Raw genomic sequence first — 24,363 nt, forward strand, 5'->3', positions numbered from 1 at the left:
AGGCACCGGAGGCAGTGCGCGACTGCGGAGGGGCACCGGGACCGCACCGCGCACCACACCATCCAGGGGCCCCAGGCCCCGCCCCGCCGGGTCTCACAGCCGGTTGCCATGGGGACGCGAGAGCCCTGTGGTCGCGCGCGCCTGCGCGGGCGGAAGGCGCGGGCGGCGCCGTGACGCGCGTTCGGGCGGTCCTCGGGAGCGCGCGCGATCGCTCTCCTCCCCCCCCCCCCCCCCCCCCCAGCCCGGGGCTCGGAAGTCGATACTAGTGACCAGAGGCGGCGGCGGAGGCGACCAGCTGGTCCCGGTGCTCGAGGTGAGCCACTCCCAGGGGGAACCCCAGGGACGCAGTTTTACGTGCGGGGCGCGGGGACCCTGGCGCAGCCGCCTACTTAACGGAGAGCGTCCCGGTCACGACAGTGTTGGGGTGGCAGCGACGCGGGGGCCGGGACGCGCCTCTTCCTCAAGGGGTTCCGCGGTCCTCCGGGCTCCCAGCCGGGCCAGGGCCGGGCCGGGCAGGGAAACTTTGCCTTAGCGACCGCATTCTGCCTGCAGGGGACCCCATGTTTTCCGGGGTCCCGGTGGGGCTGAGGTGGGCAGAGTCCCGAGGCCCGGCCCGGACGCTCCCCCCCCCCCGCACCCCTTTCCCCGCCTTCTCCCCTCTCTCCCCCACCCCGGGTAGCGGCCCCGCGTCCCGGTTCCTCCCGGCTCAGCCCTCCGGAGGTGGGGAACGGGCAGCCGCGGGCCCGGGGCTCCGCACGGTCCCCCGCACGGCCCCGGGGCACGTCCGAGTCCGGGAAGGAGGAAGGAAGGAGGTGCGGGCGGCCCTCCGGGCGCTCCGTCACGGGGAAGTTGGAGCGGCGGGACGCGCGCGCTTCCCGTCGGGCTCGCGTCCAAGGCCGTGTCCCCGGCGATCTGGTGACTCAACAGCCTGCAGCTCGGATCCTGGGAAAGGGCGGGCGCGCGGTTCTCCCGAGGGGAACCGTCCAGTCACAGTTTGCATGGTATCATCTGCACGCTAGGGTTGTTTTCTCCCCCATTCAGTGAACTCCGCGCACTCTTCTTCTTTTTTTAACATCGTAAAAATTAGCCTGTGCACCATCCACTCACTGGTCTCAGAGACCATTAATTGATTCCTGGGGAAAGTCGCCATGGAAGGTCACAGCAGCCCTGGTAAATTGATTTGATTTTAAAATACAACTGTGATCCGTTAAAACTCAACGTTTGCTCATGGTTTTCTTTTTCAGGTTCGAGGTCTAGGACACACAGTGAAAATGTGTCTCGTTACCAAATGATAGTTTGGTTAACTGTAGAGCGAATAGTTCTATGAAATTGTGTGGCACTTGATGCATAAATATTGCAGGTCACGTGGTAAGGAAGTGGATTGACTGAAATCATCTAAATAGTCTTAAAATTCATATTTAACTTTGGGAGCACCAGATTTTAGTTCTATGTTAGGCACTGTAAGAAGTGATGTAAATATCACAAAAAGGGAAGGAAGAGTTGATTGGTTTTTTTTTTTTTTTTTACCATGACATGTATTTTTTTAGTAGTTGCTTTGAAATGAACATGACACAACTATTCTTTCCTGTTTTTGCCAGGTTTGGGCAGTTGTTTTGGGTAATAAATTCCAAGAATCTGAAAAAAAAAGTGTCCGTTTAAACTGATATTGAGTTCTAAAATATTTCTCAGTTGAAAAACAAATGCATGTTGTAGAGCAGTATATTAAGTATGCTAACATTTGTGCATATGGGAAGAAATAGCAAGACCTGGTGACTCATTCAGCACCTGTAACCCTAGCAACTCCGGAGACTTTATACTATGAGGGTGGATATTCAGGGGCAGGAAAGGCCATAAAAACTCCTCCCTATTGTTCACCAGCAAAAAGCTGGCCAGGTCCCCAACTCGAGCCTCAGTGTACACACACACCTCTACCTGAGTGGAGTGGGGGGAGTATATCCACACACAAGGAACCCCTTCCAAATTACCGAAAGACCTTCAGAATAGTGTGCATTTTGTGTTTTTTTCCCCCTTCAAATTCTTGCTGTTATAGTTAGTGCTTATAAGTATTTTATTGCCTTACAAGTACATTTGCAGACTAAAGACTTACTAGCTGCTGTGACCATCTGAATTTATAGTTTGCTAGATGCAGCAAACTCATTTACCATGTAAATTGTACTAGTTTACACTTCCACTGGTAATGTATGTTTCCCAAAGTCTTGTTCTAAGAGAGTGTTGTCAAATATTTCAGTGAGTGCAGTAGGCGAGAAATGGAATCTTCTGGGTGAGAATTAACCATCCTACCTGAAGTAGAATTCATGTGTTCATATTTCTTAATGGCTGGCCATCATAATCTTTTTGGATACTTCTTTAAAAAAAAAAAAGAGCAATCCCCAAGTCCCTTTATGAGATTTGTGTCAGTCTGGGAGCTATTTTTGTTTAGTGCCCTCGGTAGTTCTGTTCTGATGAGAAACACTGCTTTAGAAAACTGTTTAGGTCTTTACCCTTTGGTTTGAAATGTTTTGTAGCAATTAATATGATATATCCCTATAGGGAGCTTCATGTGGGTTCCAAAGTTACTGTGACGAAGCTCCAGTCATTTCTGCAAAGTGTCCCAAAGAAACTGAATTTAATTTTGACAAGTTTTAGATATATGTCTATATTCCTTTGCAATTACATCCTCTCATTCTTCAAAAGAGCCCGGTAGCAGAATCCTTTCAACATGAACGTGCCCCTCATAGAACTGGAAATATTTCTTGGTTTGGAAACAGGTCAAATCTTAAATAAATATGCTTTGCTTCCACAAAAAAAAAAGAAAAAAAAAGGAAACTGTTTAGGACTTTATCAAAGTGTTTGACACCCTGTATGATCACTGGGAATATTTATTAATCCTCAGTATACTAAAAAGCAAAGTCATTAATACTTTCCAATATGGGACGCACTGATACTTTTTGTTTACATTTTTACATTTCATAAATAATTTGTAGAAGTATGAAAAGGTGATTAACAAATTTAAGAAAAACACTTGATTGCAACACAAGCCCTTACTATTACCGATTATCCTGGTTTCATAACTAAAATGGACATCTTTGAATTCAATTAATTGCTCATTAACAGCAACATTCCAGATTTCAAATACATTTCTTATATATTCTAGTTTATTGTTGCTTTTGATTTTATACCAGGCTTCAGGGACTTAGGTTATTCCTCCTGAATGAAAATCATATTTCTTTCTACAGATTAGAAATGTGTTGTCTATTCAATATTCTTAAGTTTGAAGAATTTAAATTAGTATATAATAACCAAAAGCATAGTCTTTAGATTTTTACTTGTATGACCAATACAGTTTTAAGAATTTCTAGCAAGCTTGTATGGGTGGATTCTTTTTGCAGTTGGTGGTGGTGGGACTTGAACTCTGGGCCCTGGGTGTTATCCCTGAGCTCTTCAGCGCAAGGTTACCGCCCTACCCCTTGAGCCACACAGCACCACTTCTGGTTTTCTGGTGGTTGGCTGGAGATAATAGTCTCACAGACTTTAATGCCCAAGCTGGCTTTGAATTGAACCAAGATCCTCAGGTCTTAGCCTCCTGAGTAGCTAGGATTACAAGCGTGAGCCACTGTGCCTGGCCAGATTTTTAATATGTTAAAAAAAATTCCTGTGTTTTATTTTTCTTTGGAATATCTCTAAGTGTGTGTGTGTGTGTGTGTGAACCTTAAAATTTGAAATTGAATCCATTCTAGTAAGAATTGAAGGAAGTTCCTGGACCCCACCCTAGGCCTGTTCCCTGCCTTGGTTGTAGTTTATGCTGCTAGCCTTGGGACTCAGTTACTGCACTTTAAAGTTGAGGAAACATACTATTTTAGGGCTTATGCTGGTTTTTCCTTTGATGCCATATGGTAGCACTTTAGGCTACTGTTGTGTGCATTTCACTTGTTTTTGTGCCAGTGCAGAAGTTTTGGACTATTTTTAATTTATACTTAATTGAAGCCAATTAACTTACTTTGCTTAAATAAAGGGATAGTTTGATATGCCTATTCATGTGGAAATGATTTAGGGGTCTAGAAAGTTGGTGAAGTTAGGAATATAGCTTGTAATAGTAATTAACAAACAAATATGCCCCGGACTTCTTGCTGCAGAAATTTTGATTAATTCTGATTAAATACTTTACACCTGAAGCTGAGACCTTGGAAAGCACCCTTGGTTGATGGCAGCTGTGACTAGGACTCTGGTGTTTTGGCTCTTGCCACTGCTTTGTTTTGAAGACAGGTGATTGTGCAGTTTTGAACTTTCACAATTCAACAATGTGTTTTTACTACACAGATTAAGCAAGCAATCCCACATTTAAATTAGTCACATAATTTGTATGTGTAGTTGTAGTGGGTTATTTTGAGAAGGATGAGGCCAGTGAACATTGCCATTCCAAGTGGTAGTATCTGAAAACTTCAATAGTGTGCTTCCTACTTTGTTAATCGAAGTATTTCAGCTAAGAAAGAAAAATGACTAGATGTTCCAAAATAGCACATACTGTATTTGAATTGTGGAAGTCTTAGGTCTGAGGGGATTGAGGTCACAAGATTGAGGGGAATCTTGATTCTTCTGCAATGGAGGGGTTTTATTGTTGTTTGTCTTCAAATATTTTGAAGTAACCCAGACATACCCTAATCACTGATAAATCTCTTAATAGGTTGTTTTTAAGACTCAGTGCTACACTAGATTTAGGGATCTTTCATACAGCTTGAAGAGAATCCAGAAAGTTTCAGAAGTGTGAGATTGGTCAAACCTTGTTAAAGGGTAAGTTGAGAAAATTCTTTCTAGGGAATATGGAAAACAGCCATTAGCATCAGAAAGATTGTAATCAAATTCTGGTAGATGGCCTGTGCTTTGCTCTCTGATTTCAGAAGCCATGAGAACAATGTCTTTCTGTTGATTACTCTGCCTTCTGTCAAGTACCTTTGTATGAAATGGAATTCTTCACTGATGTAATAGTTGTTTTCAGACTCTTCCTCTCATCAATTGTGAAAATCCAGTCAAAAGGTAGTTTGTGGTTCTGACACTTGGTATCAAAAGATTTTATATACATTATTTAGACGGTACTGTAGCCTGAGACCTGCAGATTCTTGAGTAATCTGGAAAGCTAGAAATGAGCATCACAGTAGATAGTTCTGTTCAGCTAACAACTCCATCACCTGAACTTGGGAGTTAAATTCTCATTTCCATGAGTTGACATGGGATCCTCTATGATGGTTTAATGATTGATTTGATAAGGAAATAGTAATTAAATAGCATACTTATTTTTGAAAGTGAGACATGTTTGCTTTTCCAATTGAGGTATGAAAGTTAAAAGCCCTTGAAGTTGTAGTCCTGTAAACATAAGTAGAGAGTTTGGGAGATTTTGCTGGAATTTAGAAACACTGTTATCTCATAAATAACAAGATAACTTTGGGAAACAGAGAGGCTGGTCTCAGTGACTGCCAGCTAATGTTGAACCTGCCAGAGGAGGTCATTGATGGACCATTTGGTTGTTCCTGGGGACCCTCTCCTGCAGTGGCCCTGTCTGTTGTCACTTCTCATGGGTGGGCCTTTTACATTGGTAATCAGCCCTGGAAAGTTGTATGTTCATACAGAGATATTGGAAAAGGAAAGATAGTTGATATAATAGACATTTCTCTCTTGGTCAGTAAGATGCAGAGATAATAAAATATGCAAGTGGTTAAATATGAAAAGATGAAACATGAAAATCAAGATTCAGTCCACTAGCATGGCTGGATTCAAAGTCACATTGACAATATTGGAGTGGGGGAGAAACTGCTACAAAAAAGATGGCACATTTTGTTTTTCTGTATCTCTCTCTCTTTCTCTCTCTCTCTCTCTCTCTATATATATATATATATATATATATATATTTCTTGGTGATAGAGATTTTGTATAATGATATTGTATATATTCTTGTATGTTTGTTGTTATAAGGAAATAACATCTTCAGTGACTAAGAGAATTGTACTAACAGTGGTCTCCTTGTCCTGGTTTAGTTGCCAAGCACTTGCATAAACTAGAACTTGGTATAACTTTTCTATGCTTTCCTAAACTTATGAAATGAAGGGACTTGTACTTGAAGACAACTTTATTATCTGTGATGGATGTAATTTTTAAAAGTATTGGGAAGAAGAGGTATAGACCATAGCCTACATTCTCCCATTTTATGATGTGTTTTTCAATTCAGATTTTTTTTTACTGTATTAAGTGATTGTACATATTTAAATATATATTGCTGCCATTGCCTACAGGGTCAGTTTCTAAGACATTTGAATAATTGTTTCTTTTTATTTAGAAGAAATTCTGCAAAAATGTCTCTCTATCCATCTCTCGAAGATTTGAAGGTAGACAAAGTAATTCAGGTACGTTTAAATACTTGGAAATTTTATGTTTTTTAAGACATACTTTTAGCATATATTAGTTGTACAAGGAGGATTTCCCTGTGACTTTTCCATACATATGTGTAAACACACATACACTGTATAGATAGATAGATAGATGTATATCCCCCGATCAAACTCACCCCCTCTAACATACTTCTTTATCTCCTTCCTCCTCAAAAAGTTTCAACAGGTTTCATTATTCTGTTCAGCTGCTTGGATCATATTTATTTACCCCCTTCATAAGTTCTCACCTCTCCTACTAACTTTTCTATCAACTACAACCTGTGTTACTAGGCTGTCATTTGTTTTTTTGGTGTGAATTATTTACTGAAATTAAAAAAAATACCCTAACATACATTCTAATTATTTGTGATGTTAACCAAGAACTGCAGATATATTTATTTGTATAATTTATAAACCTTTTATTTCTATTATATACTAGTAATTATTTTATCTCACTGTGAATAAATGGCCATTGGGGTATTGCGTTTTTGAAAGTTTTAAACTTTAAATATTGCTTGGTTTGTCTAATAAAAATTAAAATTTTATCTATTTCAATTGAAATATACCCATCTTTTCAGGTAGTCATAGTTTTGTGTAGAATTGGTGTATTTTTTGAGGGGGTCTTTAGATGTGATAAGACTATAATAACTGTAAGCCTTCTTTCTGAAGTTAGATTGCAGAGATAATGGAGGTATAAAAGCACAAGAAAGTACAGTGGTTTCTTTTCTTTCAGAGACAAGTAGCAGAGATTATAGTCTTTCTAACTACAATAAGTCAGATTTTTATTGCTTTTTTTTAGCTTTGAAGACAGGTGCTTCTGCTTAAGAAAATAGGTAGTTGGCATCAGTTCTTGCTGTTGTGGAAATTGTGGCAGTAGATGGGCAGACTGCTGTAAAGACAATTATTTTCCATCATAGATTCAGAGTGGATGTGTGGTTTATAAAATCTCTGAAATCTGCAGTTTAGCCACCAAGGCTTTGATGCTTCTAAGTTTCCTGTGGCTTGCTATTTGTTTTAAGTGCTCTAACACTACTTTCTTTGTTACTTTGTCAAGTTAAGTTCACCAGAACAGGCACTCTTTTCTTTTCATGAAGCTTTTATCTGTCATGTTTTGCTTTCTAAACTAACCAGTAAACAATTAATATGACACCAGTACATCATCTGATAAAAATTTGGGATGAATATAAAAGATCAATCTTTTGTTGTTGTTGTTCTTTTTGTGTCAACATCAATTTTTTTTTCTTTTTTTTTCTTGGGGGGGGCTTGAACTTGGCCTGGGCTACTGTCCCTGAGCTCTTCAGCTTAAGGCTACCACCTTGATCCAGGCCTCACTTCCCATTTTCTACATGTTAATTGGAGATAAGAGTCTCAGGTCCTTTTGTGCCCGGGCTGGCTTTAAACCTTGATCCTCAGTTCTTAGCCTCCTGAGTAGCTAGGATTACAGGCATGAGACACCAGGCTCTGCTCACCATCATTTTTTTCTTTTTTAATGTTTCCAATGTTGGCTAAAAAAGGCGGCTACTATCTATGTCTAACCCTTTTAAATAAAAGCAAACTTCATGTACATTTCCAGTAGAGAATCTTTTATGTTCAGAGCAGAAAGCTAGCTGTTGAGAGATAATGAGTGAGTGGGGAGGGGGGGGAAACATGATTCATACTTGCCCTAGATGAAAAAATACTCCTCACCTACACTTAATAATCTTGGCCTGTATTTTTTAAATGTATTTTCTAGCATAGATGATAGCTAAAATTCATTTTTGTTCCTGAAATGGCCCTGAAAAGGTTTTATAGAGGAATAGTGTTCATTTTCTCCCAAATGCCCAAATAACAAAACTAGGGTAGGGTATTTTATTTTTTGCTATCACTGAGGTTTGAACTTAGGGCCTTGGCTTTGCTGTACTGACTCACTGGCTTTATTGGTGCTTTATCACTTGAGTGTGGCTTTCAGCCTTTTTACAGATTTTGTTCTTTTGTTTTTTATTGTTGGGGGAATGTATAGAGGGGTTACAGTTACATTCGTCAGGTAGTAGGTGCATTACTTCTCACACATTGATACCCCTTCTCATGTTTTTGTCCCCATTTCCTTCTCCATACCCCCTCCCAATCATCTTGTTTTCCACCCTTCTCTTTCCTATTTCAAATAAACAAATAAATGTATATACAATACACCAGGTAACAGAGTCAGAGACATTAACAGTATGAGATTAACCAAAGGGCAAAAAAAGAGAAAAGAAATAAAATAGTACATTAAGAACAACAATCTATTTTTTTCTTTTTTTGTTTGCCATGGGGCTTGAACTTGGCCTGGGTACTGTCCCTGAGCTCTTCAGTTCAAGGCTGCTGCCCTACCCTTGAGCCACAGCCCTACTTCCCGTTTTCTAGAGGTTAATTGGAGGTAAGAGTCTTAGGTCTTTTTGTCCCTGGGCTGGCTTTGAACCTTGATCCTCAGATCTCAGCCTCAGTTTTTACAGGTTATTTTGGAGATGTATAGAATTTGCAGACTTTCCTTTCTTGGTCTGGCTTCAGACAGAGATCCTTTGAGATTTCAGCCTCCTTAGTAAGTAGATTAAAGGCAAAAATTCATAAATTCATATTTTATAAACTTTTACAATAGCCATGGGACTTAAGCTTCCTCTTGTGCTTTCATGGCTTGATAGCTCATTTCTTTTTGGCATTAAATAGTATTTGTTTTAGAGATTCAAGAAAATGTCTAGTTGGCTACTAACTCCTTTTAGTTATTTGGTAAAACAACTGCCAAAATTCAAAATTAATTTTTGTAGCTATAAAGATTTCCATGGTACTTTTTGTTTGAATTTAGAATGTTTAAGAAATTTTAAGATGATGAATTTTAAAGAATAGCACAGTATGTTAGAACATTTGCAGTCTAGCCTAAAGCTCTTGTAGGTGTGCTTACTTAAATTAAGCTTGCACCTCTCTTAGATGTCCACTTTTGGGCATTGATTTCAGAGTTGGATTGAGAAATAAATGTAAACTTTATTTCATAATTAGACATTTCTAAATAAACAGTAATTACAAGTTGAGGAATGCTCATATAACTTACTACAAATAGCTCTAAATGACAGACTATTTCAGAATATTTATCTGTAAAGACAGTTATTTGCTCAGTGGAATACTAAGTACAACAAAGCTGTGAAACCTTAAAGAGGGTGGAAGTCACATGCACAGCATGAGTAAGAGGAAGTATATACATACTTTGTCCAAGCAATTTTAGCAAGTTTAACAAATTGCATTGTTATCATTCTTTTATGTCAGTTGTAAAACTGCTTTTACATAGTCTATGTTAAATCCTTCCTGTACTGACTAAATGAAGATATAGATTATTTCAATAGGATATGCTGAAATGAAAATAAAATTTGGCAATTTAGTGAGCTTTTTTCTTATGCATATGAAATGTTTTTATTTGGAGCAATTAGTAAAAGCATAATGAAAATGTGAAACATTTTGTCTATTTGGGAATGTTCTGGAAAGTATTACTTTATTGCAGTGCACTATTAAACACTTGCTTGTAAGATAGATGGAATAGTACTTATTCAATTTACATGCTAGCCTTAAACATAATGGAATATGAAATACTAATGATCTGTAGATTTCCTTTAAAAAATCACTAAAGAATATGAAATGAAACTTTTTTGACTAGAACTTCAAATTTTAGTGACTTTTTGGAAGTATTGGATGGGTTTATCAATTATATGCAAGTGTTGGTAGAACTTTTCTTTCTTTTTCAGGCTCAAACTGCCTTTTCTGCAAATCCTGCCAATCCTGCAATTTTGTCGGAAGCTTCAGCTCCCATCCCTCAAGATGGAAGTAGGTTTACACCACTTTGGGTCCATTCTCCCAGAGAAATATTTTGTGGAAATAAGAAATTACAAATTGAATTTAATATTTTTATGAACTACATAAAATTTGTGAGTAAAAGCCTAAGAGCAATAAGGAAAACAATTGCTTATTCCAAAAAGTAACCCTTATATACTTAAAGAGTGAGAACTGTGAAAATGTTTTATAGCATAAGCAAATTAAGTTTAGCTTGATTCCTGATAGTTTAGCCTGACTACCAGAACTGATACTTTTAATGAAAAAACTTCACATGGAAATTCATTTTCTACACCAGTGCTCTTGAATTTTCTGTTGTTTATCCTGTCAGAGGAGCTTCTGTGGTTTTCAACCACCCCGTTTTGGGGATTTTCTTCTACCTGAATCTTTTTGACCTGCATGTTTGGTTCTGGGTCCTTTTTTTCTGTAAGGTTCAGAGAAATTTAGGACACAGTCTCCAGATAGTGTGACTTGAGTCAGTGTAAATGCAGAGTGGGTGTTTGCAGCCTTTCAGGGCTGGGTGCTGTCCCTTAGCTTTTGGGCTCAAAGCTGGTGTTCTACTATTACTTGTTAGCCACAGCTTCACATACAGCTTTTTGCTGGTTAGTTAGGTAAGAGTCTCATGGACTTTACTACCCAGGAAGAATTCAGACCTTGATCCTCAGATCTCAAGTTTCTTGAGTAGCTATGATGACATTGGTCCTTTAAAAAACCCATTTTCAGTCACCAATATATAATATATAAGCATTTAGAAGTATATATACATGTTGAGGAAGACTTTTTAAAATATGCCAATCATTTATTTTTGGTATAATTATTGAATGTGTTATATACAAAGTACTGTTTCAATTTGTAGAATATTTCAATTAATTGTTTAAAACTACATGGAATTAAAAATGCATTTACAGTTGGGATTTATGAAAACAAATTTTGAAACAATTCAAGGATATTTTTATATAAATCATAGCTAATAGAGAAAATGAACTTGGATCAGACACAATTCAGTATTTCTTTTTTTCCTCTTAGTTTTCTTGTAAATTTTTAAAAAATTTTTGTTGTCAGGGTGATGTATAGAGGGATTACAGTTACATTTGAAAGTAGTGAGTACACTAGTTCTTGAACATTATTACCCCTTCCCATGTTTTTCTTCCACTTCCCCCACTCCCTCCCAAATTGTAAAGTTCATTTCCAATGTATTGTCTTGAGAATATTGGTTATATTTTTCACCCTTTGTCCTTTGTTTTTTTCCCCTTCCCTAATTTAAATAAAGAAATAAATGTATATACAATATACCAGGTACCAAAGTCAGATAGAGTAACAACAGGGTATAAAGAGGAAAGAAATAACATCACACAGTACAGTAAAAAGTTAAAGACTTTTCTTTTCTTTTTTTTTTTTTTTTTTTTTTTTGCGAGTCCTGAGTCTTGAACTCAGGGCCTGGGCACTGTCCTTGGACATTTTTGTTCAAGGCTAGTGCTCTGCCACGAGCCACAGCACCACTTTCGGCTTTTTCTCAGTATGTAGTACCAGTGAATCGAACCTAGGGCTTTGTGCATGCTAGGTGAGCACTCTACTACTAGGCTACGCTCCCGTCCCCCATCTTTAAAAATACCATTTTGAGGAAGTGCCACTGTTGTTCAAGTGGTAGAGCACTAGACTTGAGCTGAAGAGCTCAGGGACAGTGCCCAGGCCCAGAGTTCAAGCCCCACAATGGACAATAAATGAATGAATAAGTGAATACATAAATGTATGTGTTCCAAAAAAAATGCCATTTTGATTACTTCATTAGAATGTAATTAACATTCATAACATGTTAAATTGTTAAGTTTACAAACCTTCAATGTTTTTCTTAAGAATTGTTCCATGCTCATGTTTACCGAATGAGATGTAAAGTAGTTGGCTTGAGAGAAATTTTGATCAGCTTTGAATTGGAGGATGAGTGGTAATCTTATAAAATTACTTACAAATATAGGTTTAAGACACAGTAAAGACAAAAATAATATATTTGGAAAACATTATTTCTACTTTATGGTATGTCCAAGGGTTCCAGAACCACATATTCAAGCAACTTCAGGATGAAAATTACTAGAATTAAAATAGTATACTGTAGTGTGAGCATATGCAAAGGTTTCTTTAGTCTTAATACTGTACACCAGCTGTTGTGTGTAGTATTATAAGTGATATAGCAGTGATTTGAAATATACATGAGGATGTGCACAGATTATACGTAAGTATGTAACTACTATGTCATTTCATATAGGACTTGAGTTAAGTCTTAGGATCTGTGGGACTTCCTGAAACCAGTTCCCTATGGGTATCAAGCAATGACTTTTAGAAATCTGAGATTATTTTATGGCTTTCTTCTTTAAAGATTTTTCTATAGTTTCCAGTCTTATTACATAGATGGGTTGGTGCCTTTCTACTTTAAATGCATCCTGAATTTTGTAAACTTTGATGTTACATTACTTTTTATTTTTTTCTTCCATATATTTTTTATTGTAATTAATAGAAGGGTTATATTATATTCACCAGATATCAGATGCATTACTTCACATACATTGATACCCTTTCTCATGTCTTGGTTTTGGTCCCCATGATGTTATGTTTTTAAATGCAAGAAACCCATAATAACATTGTCACTATGTTGATTATTCTCCCTCTGTCATTCATTTGTTTACTTTAGGTCTCTATCCTAAACTGTATCCGGAGCTCTCCCAGTACATGGGACTGAGTTTAAATGAAGAAGAAATCCGTGCAAATATGGCTGTGGTTCCTGGAGCAACAACTCAAGGGGTAGGTAGAGTATAATTACTGTAGAATGGTACACTAGACATAGACACAGCTCTCTTTCTGGTAGCTAGCTTACAGATTTATAACATTTGCTTTGATGTTTTACCAGATTTTAGATCTTCTTGATATTACTCCGTGACATTGTTGTTTTATGCTCTTACCAATCTTGGAATTTATTAGGACTAGAAAACTCAGACTTGAAGACTGATTTTCCTTTGCTTTTTTGTATGCAGTGAATTGTTGAGACCTAGTGATTCAGTCACTGTCATGTTTCTTGTGTTCATTTTCTCCATTCTACTGTGTTCTACTTCCAACCTAGACTATAACATTGATCGCATACATTTTAGGTAGTAACTTGTTTCAGACTGTGCTCTCTATCCCGTTTCTAGATAAGTCATTTTGTAGGACTTACATGATCCCGTGTGCTGTAGGGTGTTTCAGATGGGGAGCCCAGTGCATACTTTCGGGGTTCTTTATATATAATTTTTTTTCTTTTCAGACTCTGCCCTATAAGTTCTAATTGGTTAGCCTTTCAGAGTTTACATTTCTGTTTCCTAAACTGAACCAAGGGTATGATGTTCTGCTTAGGGAGCTATCATGACTGGTTCAGAAAGAATTCTAGTTTGTGTTTATTACACTGCCAGCATTAGTGTGTTTATTCATTCTGAATTCATGGTGATTCTGAAGCATGTGAATTAAAACTTAAGTAAATTCATTTTTTAATTCCATTGCTTAATTTTCTTTTGTCTCTAGCTGTTATCATTAAACCTTAATATTTCTCTGACACTGCATTCTCACATGTAGTATTTTTGTGTGTCTATAGCTGTATTTACTGTTGTTATTACAGCCTAAGATTTAGAATGTGCTGTCAGGTTCTCATTGACTCTGAATATATAAAATTAGAGTGATGTTTTGTAGCTACTCAGTTCTTAGCTGATAAGAGCTTTTTATCTCTCCTCTGTGATGTACTTAAAATAATAAGACTTGTTAAGCTTTCCCTTCACTGAAAATCTCTAGCATTGCTATTCTGGGGCAGTCTGGTTTGCGCATACAGTTTGTTAATCCATAGAATATTACTAAAGGAATTTTCACTGTAAGAATGTGGCTTCTTTTATAGACAGTCTCAGTATCAAAGATACACACACACACACACACATACATAGACATATATAAAACATATGTGTGCAGAATATACATGCATATATACCACATAAAATTCATGCATACCACATAAAAATGTGTGTTTCAAAGTATAATATGTCCTTTAAATTCAAGGATAGTGCATTTGAGATGAAGACAAATGAAAGCAAAGTTGTTGAGTGATAATATATTCTGAGAAATGATTCTTCGGCTGATTTCAATGTTGTGTTCACACCAGGGTGTATGTAGCAAACAAAGTGACCATGACATTTCTGGGCATTGCACTCTATGGGACACTGCTGTAGATGGGGTCTGTTGTCAGTGACATTCTGCAGCAGTTCATAATACATTGAGCTCAGGGGAGCATACAAAGAGGCAGTCATCAAATCTCCCAGAAATGATAATATGTGATAAGTTACCTGAAGAACTTTAAATAAAGAAAACAGTGCCACATTACATGAGGGAAATTGTTTCTGGATTAATTTGTGGAAAAACATACATTCTAGTTAAGAGTTTCAGATTTTTTTTTTCAAGGAGAGTATTTCTAAATACTGACATACACTGTCTTTGTCACAGTTGGTAGCAAGACCATCCAGTATGAACTACATGGTGGCTCCCGTAACAGGTAATGATGTTGGAATTCGCAGAGCGGAAGTTAAGCAAGGAATTCGTGAAGTCATTTTGTGTAAGGATCAAGATGGGAAACTTGGGCTCAGGCTTAAATCAATAGATAATGTGAGTATATTTTTGTTTATTTGAACTTAAATAGCTTACAAAATATGAGATGACAACAGCTGGATGTGGGAATGCTTTAATTGTAATGGAGCACCCCTTGGTTCCAATAACTGCTGACTTGAATCTGTGTACTTGGAGACATCTTATTACAAGGAGGCAGGAGTGACATTCTTTGATTTTTCTTTTTTTGATACCAAACTAAGTTTTGCTGTTGTACATTACAAACTACATTAGATATATCAAAGTTTATATAATAAGCTCTGTAATCAAGGTGTAATGTAGCATTAAAATTAAGGAAAAATGACCAATGAGAATGCAAGTGTCCATTTTTAAGTTACATGATCACTGTTAAACTTAGCAGATGGTTTTGAAGGTTTATTTCTGTCCTTCAGGTTCAAATTTAGCCTGGTGCTGTGTCATACCTGTAATCCTGAAGTGGAACTATGGCTCAAGTGAGGGTGTTAGCCTGTTAACCTTGAGGAAACAAGGACAAGCTCAGGGACAATGCCAGGGCTCCTAGTTCAAATACCAGGCATGGCCAAAAAAATTATAATGCATTATTTGATGCTCATGTTTTATTTAATATGTACATCACTTTAGACTGTTATACCATAATATTGCTCCGTGATTCATGATTTAGCAAATACAGTAATCTTCCAGCTCAAAAGGCAGAAATGTTTGTCAGTGGTGGGAAACATTTTTTCTGCTAAGAATCATTTGGATATTTATTATATTATTTGTAAGCCATGCAAAATTATCAAAACATGCAGATGGGCCACAGACATCAAGAAGCATTACATGTCTATCCCATTGTGGTACCTAATGATTTTCCCATTCCTGAAGTTTAAAGTGTCATTTTTTTTTTTTAAAGAACAGAACAAGAACTCAGCAAATTTATAACACTTGACTTTCTAACCAATAATGGTCACATGGTAACACCTGTTTGGTATTCTACCAGACTTCTAATGGTTCATGTTTATTAAAGTCTCCCCTTTATTATATATTCATTGGTCTTTCAATTATCAGATGGGAAGTGGGTGTGGTTGGTCATTTGAGTCATGATTTGGGTAGAAATTACCATTTGTGGTAAAAATTTGTTAGTTACTTGGTATATCATATTTTTGTTTTTCTTCACCTTGCTTGCTAGGAGAGAGTTCTACTTAGTATTTTAATCATATCCTATCATTTTTAAATTGTATAATAACAATGGTAAATGACAGTTATATCTTTGTTTTCTAGGGCATATTTGTTCAGTTAGTTCAGGCTAATTCTCCAGCCTCACTGGTTGGTCTGAGATTTGGAGACCAGGTGCTCCAGATCAATGGTGAAAACTGTGCGGGTTGGAGCTCAGACAAAGCACACAAGGTGCTCAAACAGGCTTTTGGAGAGAAGATCACGATGGCTATTCGTGACAGGTGAGCTGATACTAGACATTTCAGATGGAAATTCAAGACCACTTTCCTGTTTTCTTGCAGAAACCCCTGAAAGGTTTTATAAATAATACTTTTCTTTTTGTAGAAAATGACAAAATGATATTATTGATGAACCTTACAGTTGTGTCGTGTAGATTTTTCTTAAAGAGTCCTGATTTTGCAACATACTTTATTTCAAAGTTTCTAAGAAGTTGTCCTCTAAGCAAATTTTTCCTCTTTTCTAATGCCTTAGAAAGTAGAAAACACAGGTTGAAGAGGTTACTCAGGCTGGCAGCAGTAGTCTCACTTTCTAACATACTGGGTAGACATCTCGTAGCCTAGAGTGTCCCCATGCAGTGTCAGCATCCCTCATTGACTCCAGAAGCTCTAAAACCAAATCTGGTCTGCGAAACTAGTTGTCAAGAGGATAATGCATTCTGGGTAGCAGTCCTTCTGGTTGGACAGTTAGCACGTGAAAGAGAGGCCTCCATTTGTGTTCTTTCCCAGCCCCCACAAGTATTGAAGTGAAACTGGGCCTCAAGGTTACATTCAGTAAGTTACATTTTATTTGACTTTGTATTTGTATTTCTTATACATTTCACTCAGTAAACATTTTCTTTTTTGTACCTGGTCTGGAACTAGCCTTTGATGGCTATTTGTTGAAATATGAAGCCTTTTACCCAGGCTAACCTCAGACTATTATCCTGTCTCTGTCTCCTTCATAGCTATGACAAGTGTGAGCGTTAAGATTTTAACAGATTAATGAAAAGTAGATATTCAGCTTCTGTGATTTTAAAAACCCATCTCTGCTAATATTCAAAGTATAATGAATTTTAAAGGGAAAATACATAAATTCCGTGACAGATTATGTTATCTCTCATACTTAAAGGATATCTTGATTAGCAAGTCCTTCAGCTCATAATGAAGAGTTAAGAACATCTTTTTACATAAAGATACTATACCTCTGGTACTGTACAGGCATAGAACCAGCTTTCTTATGACAAGCACCTATAAGAAAATATCCAGAATTTATGATGTATAAATGCAATGAAATGTTTACCTTAGAAGAAAAATTTTACCTCACCTGCTGTTATATTTGCAGACCTTTTGAACGGACAATTACTATGCATAAAGATAGCAGCGGACATGTTGGTTTTATCTTTAAAAATGGAAAAATAACATCCATTGTAAAAGATAGTTCTGCAGCCAGAAATGGTCTTCTCACTGAACATAACATCTGCGAAGTCAATGGACAGAATGTCATTGGACTGAAGGTAAGGACAGACCTGAGTCTGCTTTTTACATAGTATAGCTTTCACGTTGACCTTGAAATACAGAAATTTAGCAGAAGGGGTGGGACTCGGAGAAAGTTGTTCAGTCAATAAAATGAAGACGATGCCTGGTTTCTTTTTAGGTGGTATTGTTTTTCCTTTTTAAAAAAAGAATGAGCTGAGCGTGGTGGCTCATGCCTATAATCTTAGCTACTCAGGAAGCTGAGATCTCTGGATCAAGGTTCAAAGCCAGCCTGGGCACAAAAGGACCTGAGACTCTTACCTCCAGTTAACCTCTAGAAAACAGGAAGTGGGATTGGCTCAAGGTCAGGGTGGTAGCCTGAGCTGAAGAGCTCGGGGACAATGTCCAGGCCCATAACCCACAGAAAAAGAAAAGATTGTTACCAGCTGAAAGGTAGTATTTTGTAGAATTGAACCTGGACACATAAGTTGCAGGTTTCTATACCAATTAGAGTTTCATACTTATGAGATAAAGCCTCAGCAAAAGTCACTTTCTCTTGTGTTTTCATCAGGACTCTCAAATCGCAGATATACTATCCACCTCTGGGACTGTCATCACCATTACAATCATGCCTGCTTTTATTTTTGAACATATTATTAAACGGTAAGTGGGTGATTTAGCTTCATACAGTTAGTTGTGTGACATCACATATACTGTATTTTCTTTCACTTCCTGAACCTTTGGTTCTTTTACCTAAGGAATAACTTTGGTATCTCTCTAGCAGTCGGAAACTATTTAAATCAGAGGATTTGGTTGGTAAGGATGACCTATTTTCACAAGTATGAAGTAAAATTTACCATATCCTTGATAAATGTTGAAAATGCCCCACTTAAAAAAAAAGATTCCAAGGCTATCTTCCATTTGCATATATAGCTAACAGCCATCCCGCTGTCTTTACTTCTCTGCTTGCTCAGTAGAAATGTGGCTCTGGGGGTTGAAGGTGAATATTTCTTGCCTTTGTGGAGTTGGGGTACCAGCTTGTATTCTCTCTAGTACCTGAGGAGGTGGGGAGAAGCGTGTAGCAAGTGGTGCTAACTGCCCCCAGGAACTTGAAGAGAAAACCAAAAAAAAGCACTCAAGGGTTAGCTGCTCCAGAGCTTTTCAGTTGCTTTTGGCTCAGCTTCTTTCTACCAAGCCAACTTGGAATCCTCCTTTGGTTTTCTGTTCAGTGTGTAGAAATGATATTTTAAAAATCCACAAATATAATGAAAGTTTCATTGGTGTTGGCTTCTGCAGAAGACAGCCAGCTCTTCTTTGACAAAAATGTTATTGTCAAGACTAATTGTTGTACAGTTCTCTTAAGCCGCTAATTGGTCTCTGCTTTTCTATTTCCTCTCCAATTCATTACAGCTTTATTTCATTTTTTTTTAAATTTTGAATTTATTTTGGCATATTGGGAGTAATCACAGATTGATGCTTGCCTCTGCAACTTGACCTGTACCCCTAGTCTTTCCTATTGTTTTTGAGACAGGTTTTCCCAGACTAGTCTCACTCCCCCTCCTACTGACTGTCCACCTTGAGTGCTTGTGTTACAGGCATACACCACCACACCTGGTTCTTTTTTAGTGGCAGATTCTTTACCACTTGAGCCATGCCTCCTGCCACTTTTTGCATTATTGCATTATTATGTTCTTTCTTGCCAGTTATGGGGCTTTTGAATTCAAGGCCTGGGCAGTGTCTCTGAGCTTTTGCTCAAGACTAGCACTCTACCACTTGAGCCAGTGTCACGTCTGGCTTTTTCTCTGTATGTGGTACTGAGGAATTGAACCTGGAGCTTCATGCATGCTAGGCAAGCACTCTACCACTAAGCCAGCTTCCCAGCCCTTTGCATTATTTTTAAGATAGAATCTCACCTTATGTCAGGGCACTCTTGGGCTGCTGCCTTCCTGCTTATGTTCCTCCCACTGCTGTGACATGTACATCAGTGTTCGTCTTCTGTAGCTGGGTAATGTACACACCACTGCACTCAACTGTTTAAGATGAAGTCTTAGGAACTTCTATGCTGGCCTCAGAATGATTCCCACTCTTTGAGTCCCAAGTAACTAGGTTTATAAGCTTAAGCTTCTTTCTTTGTTTAATCACCAGTCTTAACATATGAGGATTTGTTCCCTATGTTACTCGTCTAATGGAGATACAAACAGCTGTTCACACTGAGTATTTGCCAATTTTACATTACCAGAGACTTTGGGATCTAAGCTCACATTTTAAAAAGGGCTTTTCTTCCCCTAGTCTTATGCTAAATTGGAGTTTATGTGTTTTCTTAGGTTAACATTTTGAAAAGAAACCTCAGTATATAATGAAAATGACTTTTTTTTTTGTAGGATGGCTCCAGGCATTATGAAAAGCTTGATGGATCACACCATTCCTGAGGTTTAAAAGACACAGACAGCAAAACCGTAGTCCAACTTCAGCTTCCTTCTTCAGCAACTCCGGCATTATGCACACGAAGCTTTCCCAGAGCCAGGGAGCTTATGCTACATGGGGACCTGTCTGTACACCATGGCTAGAGTCTTCCTGATTCACCTGGTATCTTCAGATTTCAACGTAGTTGTAGCCTTATCCTGACTGTATGGATGTGAAACTTTCAAGGGATTTACTGACTCCTACAACAGTTTCTCTACTAGAAACTTTTACTTTCTTTTATAAGCCATTGTGATTAGGATGACTGATACAGACTTAGCTGTGTGAGATTGGTTACCTTTCTCATAGATAATACGTAATACTGTTCATATTACTTTAGTGCTACTTGCATTTCAACACATTACCCATAGTACACTTAGGATGACTGAAGTTCTGACTGCGTAAAATACCTAATTAAGTTACTGATTTCATTCCATGTAAGCATTATACAGTGTATGTAGTATGCAAGGGATTGTAAGGGTTGTCATTAAATTCTAACTACCTTCATTTTTCAGTATGCTTCAACTATCGCCTTAACTATGTTGAGCATTTAGAATTAAAAAGCCAAATGATTATTGCTGCCTTTCTAAAACCCAGAATGTTAGTTCTATGTTAAACTGAAATGTACTAGTCCAGAATAATTGAATGGTACTTACTGAGCTATAACATAGCTGCTTAGCTGTATTTTGAGATTTTGTAGTCACTGCATAATGGAAACTTCTTGTAAAAGTTGCCACTATCACTTTCTGAACAAATCACTATATATTTAATGGAAAACTTCTTATACTAAATAGGATGAACTCTGAGCTCCTTTTTTTTTCATTTGTAGATTCAGTGAGGTAATTCATTATGTAACCTAGATACTTTGCAATGGTCTTGGAATGTTATCTTAATATTTGTTCTGCTTTCCACCCTCCAAACAAAATATTGCAATAACTTTATCCTGATTCCTTTCCTTTTTATGTCTATCCTGCATTAATTAAATATGTATAAGTAAAGTCTGTTGTACTCTATCATTTGGGGACTTTGCGAGTCATCACCCAACTTGTGTTTTCTTGAGTTGAACACGAGCATGTGAACTTGTGAGCCTGTAGCAGTTTTCTCCCCAAGATCTCACATCGGGGACCCTGAGAACAGCTGGAGCTGAGAGACTAGAAATGTGCTGCCACTGGAGTGGCCCAGCTCTACATGGCCAGCCTAAGTTACTGGTTCATCTATCCACCCCAGGCCATGTGTTGTGTATTGTGACACTTAGACTTTAAAAATTTATTTACTTCCATCTGATCCATGAACTTTCCTTCTTTGTCACACTGTCTCCAAGATAAAGCAGTGCTTGTAAAGAATGCGGAAAATTTAAAACCATGTAAGTACTGCGATTCAGACTCAACTTGAGAAAAAAAGCCTGCCTCCCTTGGAACATTTCCCAGTTAGATTATCTCCCTTCATATCTGCACTTCAGTCTGAAGATACTTCAAAAGTATTACAGTCATGATGTTAGGAAAGATCAAGTGGAGGAAAGGATATCTTTCCTAACATGTCATTACATGTTTTCTAGAAGAATTAATGCTTGGGCTGGGAGTTTGGCCTAGTGGTTAAAGTGCTTGCCTAGCATGCACAAAGACCCGGGTTCGATTCCTTAGTACCACATACATACAAAAAAAAAAAGCTGGAAGTGGTGCTGAGGCTCAAGTGGTAGAGCTCTAGCCTTGAGAAAGTCCAAGGACAGTGCTCAAGCCCTGAGCTCAAACCCAGGACTGGCAAAAAAAAAAAAAAGAATTAATGCTTGTAGTTCCAAATCTCTTGGTCTAATCATTTGAATAAAAGGAACACTGCTTTCATTACAGAAAAATATTTTAATGTAGAAAAGATGAGCATTTAATAGCTTAATGAAATACAAACGGTTCCCATACACAGTGAAACTGTTAAGATCTGCTAATCTTTCCCCAGGTTCTTAGAATTTGGGTATAGCATTATAGAAAGTTACCACTATATGAACACACACCCACAAACTAGTGGCAGCAACTGTAACAGATTAGGAAGAAGTGATTCCAAAGTGGCAGAGGACATAGTGCCCTGTCTTGGAAAGTTCTAAGCTGTTCACTTATCTCTTAAGCTTCTCTAAGGGCCAGTCCATCTTCAAATCATCATTATACTGGGGCAGTTTTCTGCCTTAAAACACAATGCTCCTTCCTAACTCTACTTATTTTTTCTGATTCAGAGGATGGCAACAAATGGCTTTCAGTAAAGTCACCATGATTCAGAAAGTTAAAACCCACAAACTTTCCATGTGGTGGCAAGACTTCGAATTAGTATCATTGCACATTCACCAGTTCATTTAAACATTTGGTTTAAAATATCAAACTCTAGAGTTCACGGTAACACTCAGAAGTGGAAAAGGCACTTAATACTGCAATTTCCAGAACATAATTTGTCTGTCTTCCCCTCCTGTGATGATACTGCTACACTGTTCATTCATCCATATACACGTTACAGCACCTGAGAGGAAAAATAAAGTCTGATTAGGAAGGAATAAAGATAGCAAAGATAAACTGTGAGGCTTCTTGCTAGGAATTTGCAGAGAAAAGAACTAACCTCTTCATTGTTGCTCTTAAATCTTTGTGTTACTTAAGTACTTGGTAAAGAGAACTTGAAAACAATAAGCCATTTATATTGAAAGCTTAAAAGTACAGACATACAGGTACAGCATGGAATAATGCAATGAACTACAACAGGTCACAAGGGAAGAAATGACCAATGACCACGTGCTGATTCACCTCCTCTCCTGATGTGTGAACTAGAGCTGTCAAGCTACTCATTTAGGAGGGGAAGGCATAGATGTGTAGTTTCAAAAGAAATGACCACATACTAGAAAACAAAGGTGGGAAGTAACTAACGGCTCACTCCTGACAATGAAGAGGTGGAGAGATGAAACAAGAATGGAAAACTCAAGACAATCCAAATGCTCAGGAAGAAAGCATGCAGATGTCAGCAAGCAGAACAAGAGTGAATCCACATTCAATGCCGCCTTGTATAGTAGATAGTTCTATTCACATACACCATCGATGTATGATCACGCTGCGCATCTCCTAAGAGTCCACACCGTGGCATTACATTCTCAACCCTGAGCCTCAGAAGAGATCACCTCTGCCAACACTACTCAAGGGAAGTGTTCAGTGCCTGAAGAATACATGAGGTGTTTTCTGTCGGAGGAGGAGGGTGGTTTCTGGATGGAAAAGGGCCTGAGTGTCTCAGCAGGAAGGACCAAGACAACTACACACTACCTGCATGACCCTGTATTCGCTCGCTGATTCTTGCTCCAAGGAGGTCCCAAACAAGCAGCTCACCAGACTGACTTCCGGATAAAACAGAATTTCCATCCCAGATGAAGCACCTGCAAGAATTATGAGGAAATAATCTGCTTAGCATCATGAAGGAAGAGAATGTTACACTGGTCAAACCAACATTCACGAAATAACCAAGAAGGTGCTGGGAAACGTCTTCACCATTGCAGGAACTGTACCTCTGGGGCTCTTCTGATGTCATGGTGGAGATAAGCATTCCTGTCTGCACATCAATCACCTTTAGAGAGCCATCGGCTCCTGTGCTGAGAACATGGCGACTGTCTGCAACAGAAGGGGAGTTGGATGGGGAAGACAGCCTCAGTGAGTGCTTTAGATTATTCTGAGAGTTGATGTCTGTTTTCCCTTATCCTCTGTACTTATGCAATGACAACACTCTCCTTGAAATGCTTCTTCTGTCTGTTCCTGAGATCCAGGAATGAGATGACCCTCTGGTATGAACTCATTTACGTCTTGTTCACTGATTTCGCTAATGAGAAGTGCAATTCTGCTTTTCTACAAGGAACCAATGCCACAAGTACCCAGTACCCTGGCACAAACAGGCATAGTGATAGACAAAACCTCTTAGCTGCAAGCAGTGCTTTCCTTTGAACCATTTCTTTTTAAGTTTAAAACTTGAATTGACCTGCTCTGAATTCTTACCTGGGCTAAACGCAGTATCACATACACTCTTTGAATGGCATGAGATCTGGTGCAATAATGTGGCGGTGCTGAGATCCCAGATAGTCACTGTACCTTCTTTGGTGCCTGAGGCCAGCAGTGTGCCTACAGCATTTAAACTGATTGTATCTACCTGAGGAAGAATAAGAGACAAACACCCACTTAGAATTAAAGGTCATTATAGTGGCTATCCTAGGCTGATTCAAAGAGCTGATCACAAGGAGAGGTAACACTACTGTGCACTGAGTACACTGCAGTGCCTAATTCAGGTGCATTTCAATAGTATACTACTACATGATACAAAGTATTTTTCATAGGCTTGTGACT

The 24,363-nt window shown here is 38.3% G+C and overlaps 2 protein-coding genes across 3 annotated transcripts in view; one reads left to right on the forward strand and one right to left on the reverse strand.

Annotated features, from left to right (window-relative positions):
• The first annotated feature begins 230 nt into the window (after nucleotides 1–230).
• Nucleotides 231–21,001, forward strand: Sdcbp (syndecan binding protein). Of its 2 annotated transcripts, none has more exons than XM_090338849.1 (9): nucleotides 231–313; nucleotides 6,326–6,392; nucleotides 10,163–10,241; nucleotides 12,931–13,040; nucleotides 14,754–14,912; nucleotides 16,152–16,327; nucleotides 17,427–17,598; nucleotides 18,129–18,220; nucleotides 19,939–21,001. In XM_090338849.1, exons 2-9 carry the CDS (start codon nucleotides 6,342–6,344, stop codon nucleotides 19,991–19,993), a joined length of 894 nt encoding a protein of 297 aa, XP_090194975.1. In that variant the 5' UTR covers nucleotides 231–313; nucleotides 6,326–6,341; the 3' UTR covers nucleotides 19,994–21,001. The 2 variants fall into 2 exon arrangements, with proteins under 2 accessions (XP_090194975.1, XP_090194976.1); XM_090338850.1 differs by lacking the exon at nucleotides 231–313 and adding an exon at nucleotides 1,151–1,170.
• Nucleotides 21,002–21,850: 849 nt separating this feature from the next.
• The window catches only part of Nsmaf (neutral sphingomyelinase activation associated factor), a 66,355-nt gene continuing 63,842 nt past the window's right edge, over nucleotides 21,851–24,363 (reverse strand). Inside the window, exons 28-31 of the mRNA XM_090338852.1 lie at nucleotides 24,019–24,169; nucleotides 23,538–23,640; nucleotides 23,299–23,408; nucleotides 21,851–22,513 (exon numbers count right to left, since the gene is read on the reverse strand). Coding sequence (XP_090194978.1) covers nucleotides 22,419–22,513; nucleotides 23,299–23,408; nucleotides 23,538–23,640; nucleotides 24,019–24,169 — 459 coding nt within the window. The 3' untranslated portion in view covers nucleotides 21,851–22,418. The remainder of the gene's footprint in view (nucleotides 22,514–23,298; nucleotides 23,409–23,537; nucleotides 23,641–24,018; nucleotides 24,170–24,363) is intronic.

Source organism: Megascapheus bottae, chromosome 9 (genome assembly GCF_031878675.1).
Source record: "Megascapheus bottae isolate mThoBot1 chromosome 9, mThoBot2.hap1, whole genome shotgun sequence".
Taxonomy (NCBI): domain Eukaryota; kingdom Metazoa; phylum Chordata; class Mammalia; order Rodentia; family Geomyidae; genus Megascapheus; species Megascapheus bottae.

Coding starts and splice junctions, on each gene's coding strand:
- Sdcbp (XM_090338849.1), top strand. CDS start 6,342: ATGTCTCTCTATCCATCTCTCGAAGATTTGAAGGTAGACAAAGTAATT. Junction 14,913..16,151: donor GGCTTAAATCAATAGATAAT/GTGAGTATATTT, acceptor TTTGTTTTCTAG/GGCATATTTGTTCAGTTAGT. Junction 17,599..18,128: donor AGAATGTCATTGGACTGAAG/GTAAGGACAGAC, acceptor TGTTTTCATCAG/GACTCTCAAATCGCAGATAT.